Source organism: Engraulis encrasicolus, chromosome 9 (genome assembly GCF_034702125.1).
Source record: "Engraulis encrasicolus isolate BLACKSEA-1 chromosome 9, IST_EnEncr_1.0, whole genome shotgun sequence".
In the NCBI taxonomy this organism is placed as follows: domain Eukaryota; kingdom Metazoa; phylum Chordata; class Actinopteri; order Clupeiformes; family Engraulidae; genus Engraulis; species Engraulis encrasicolus.
Genome location: NC_085865.1, coordinates 878135 through 880634, shown reverse-complemented (window position 1 = coordinate 880634; position 2500 = coordinate 878135). Strand labels below are relative to the sequence as shown.

The following is a 2500-nucleotide window of genomic DNA, read 5'->3' as shown; positions in this document are numbered from 1 at the left end:
TTCTGGGGTCACTGCATCAATGCCCTCATCCATTCCATCATCCTCTTCTGGTTTCCCCTCAAAGTGCTGGAACACGGTAACCACACACACACACACACACACACACACACACACACACACACACACACACACATACACACACACATACACACACACACACACACACACACACACACACAAGGTAACTACACACTCATTCATCACATGCCCACACGCCCATAAACACTCCTACACACACTCCCACACACCCACAACCACAGACGTACCACCACACACACACACACACACACGCGCGCACACACACACACACACACACACACACACACACACACACACACACACACACACACACACACACACACACACACACACACACACACACACACACACACACTTGCATTAATCTTTTTCTCTTTGCTTTCTGAACTGTAAATGCAGCTATTGAACACATAAGATTTAAGTGATTTTCCTGCATTTTCATCTTGCTTTTTAAAGCAGTGGTTCTGTTTGTCCCTTCAGACACTCCATTCCAGAACGGCAACAGTGTGGACTACTTGTTTGTGGGGAACATTGTCTATACGGTGAGTACTGCTCTCAGCCAATCAGCACACGCTGAGTACTGCTCTCAGCCAATCAGCATACGGTGAGTACTGCTCTCAGCCAATCAGCACACGCTGAGTACTGCTCTCAGCCAATCAGCATACGTTGAGTACTGCTCTCAGCCAATCAATATTTACATTACATTATGACATATCAGTACAGCTGGCTGATGACAACCTGCAAAGACGATGATATTGAAAGCAGCACTCGGCTTGGCACTCGACTGCTGCATTGGTGAGCCGGGTTCGAGACCGTCCCGAGGTCATTTGTCAAGCCCTCCCTGTCTCAATCTCCCCACTTCCCACTTCCTGTCCCTCTGTAACTGTCCTGTCACAATAAAAGCATACAAAAAACATAAAAAAAGACAACAGTATGACGTATCCGTATATAGAATGCTGTTCATACAGTGCATTTTGGATGACCCCCACCCCCTTCCCCCTCCAATGAGCCAATGAGCATCCCTACCTCCCCTTTTCAATTATGACATCACATTCAAGCCTGCCAATGAGAACTGAGAAATGAGGATATGATTTCCTGAAAGTCTTTGCCACCAATGGCACGCTACTACAATAGTCTGTGAAAGTCTGGGAGCAGAGAGGGGAGGGGAGGAAGGAAACGTGGCGTGGGCTGTTCTGTAGGATATGGTTTCATAAAAGTCTGTTCTGTAGCCAGTGTGTAGGATATGGTTTCATAAAAGTCTTCGCCAATGGAAGACGTCCAATGACCTGGGAATGTCTGGGGCAACGAGCAGAGGAAGTACAGAGTTGGCCAGGGTGGAGCTAGCCACTACAATCGACTACAGCAGTGGTGCTCAAACATGTGGGGACATTCAGACTTTCACTCAGACTTGGTGCAATGAATTTTTAATTTTGATTTTTTTTTTTAAGTAACAGAATAAGAGGGCTCTTTTTTAGTTAATCTGATGCAGTTAACACACATCCAAGCAGCAATTAAAAACACTTGAATATGAGGGCACCTACGTTGGCACCTGGTGTGAGGCCAGCCTGCCAGTGTGTGGGCCAGTGTGTTTCCTAAAACTCTTCGCCGCCAGTGGCACACCTCCAGTCATCTGTGAATGTCTGGGGCAGAGAGGAGAGGAGGAAGCATAGGAGAGGAGAGGAGATGAGGAAGCATGGAAGAGGAGAGAGGAGAGGAGGAAGCATGGAAGAGGAGAGGAGAGGAGGAAGCATGGAAGAGGAGAGGTAAGGAGAGGAGAGAAGAGAATAGAGGAGAGGACAGGAGAGGAGAGGAGAGGAGAGGAGGGGAGAGGAGAGGAGAGGAAGAGGAGAGGAGAGGAGAGGAGAGGAGATATGAGGAGAGGAGAGGAGAGGAAGAGGCATGGGAGCCTAGTGTAGAGGGCCGTACACACACATCGCTGCTATTTACTAGCTTCTCGCTTGCTCGCCTACTCGCCTCTGTTTCATGGAACGTTTGCTGAAAGTTCCCGCGGCTTTAACTGCCAATGAACAGGCGAGAAGTACCGAACTCTGCCTTCCAATTGGTTACTCGCTTACTCGCCTCGCTCGAAGATAAAATATTTTCAACTCGGGATCCGCCCACATCACATCGCTTGTACAGTACTCGCCTACTCGCCTGCTAGTCTCGCTGGAACACATTGACATTCTATTGAGTTCATTCGCTAAGCGAGTAACTAGCAGCGATGTGGGTGTACGGCCCTTAGCGCTGGAGTTGTGTAAGATCTGATTTTTTAAAACTCCTAACTGGAATCACCGCTAATGGCACGCTTCCAGTAAACTGTGAGAGTCAGAACAGAGAGGAGTAAGCTGTGGAGAGGGTAGGAGAGGAGAGGAGAGGAGAGGAGAGGAGAGGAGAGGAGAGGAGAGGAGAGGAGAGGGGGAGAGGAGAGGAGAGGAGAGGAGAGGGAGAGGAGAGGAGAGGG

General features: G+C 48.8%; 1 protein-coding gene across 1 annotated transcript in view; it reads left to right on the top strand.

Annotated features, from left to right (window-relative positions):
* atp8a2 (ATPase phospholipid transporting 8A2) overlaps positions 1–2500 on the top strand; it is a 133276-nt gene that overhangs the window by 75228 nt on the left and 55548 nt on the right. The window contains exons 12-13 of the mRNA XM_063207501.1: positions 1–76; positions 520–581. The exon at positions 1–76 is cut by the window's left edge and continues 3 nt beyond it. Of these exons, the coding sequence (XP_063063571.1) occupies positions 1–76; positions 520–581 (138 nt within the window). The remainder of the gene's footprint in view (positions 77–519; positions 582–2500) is intronic.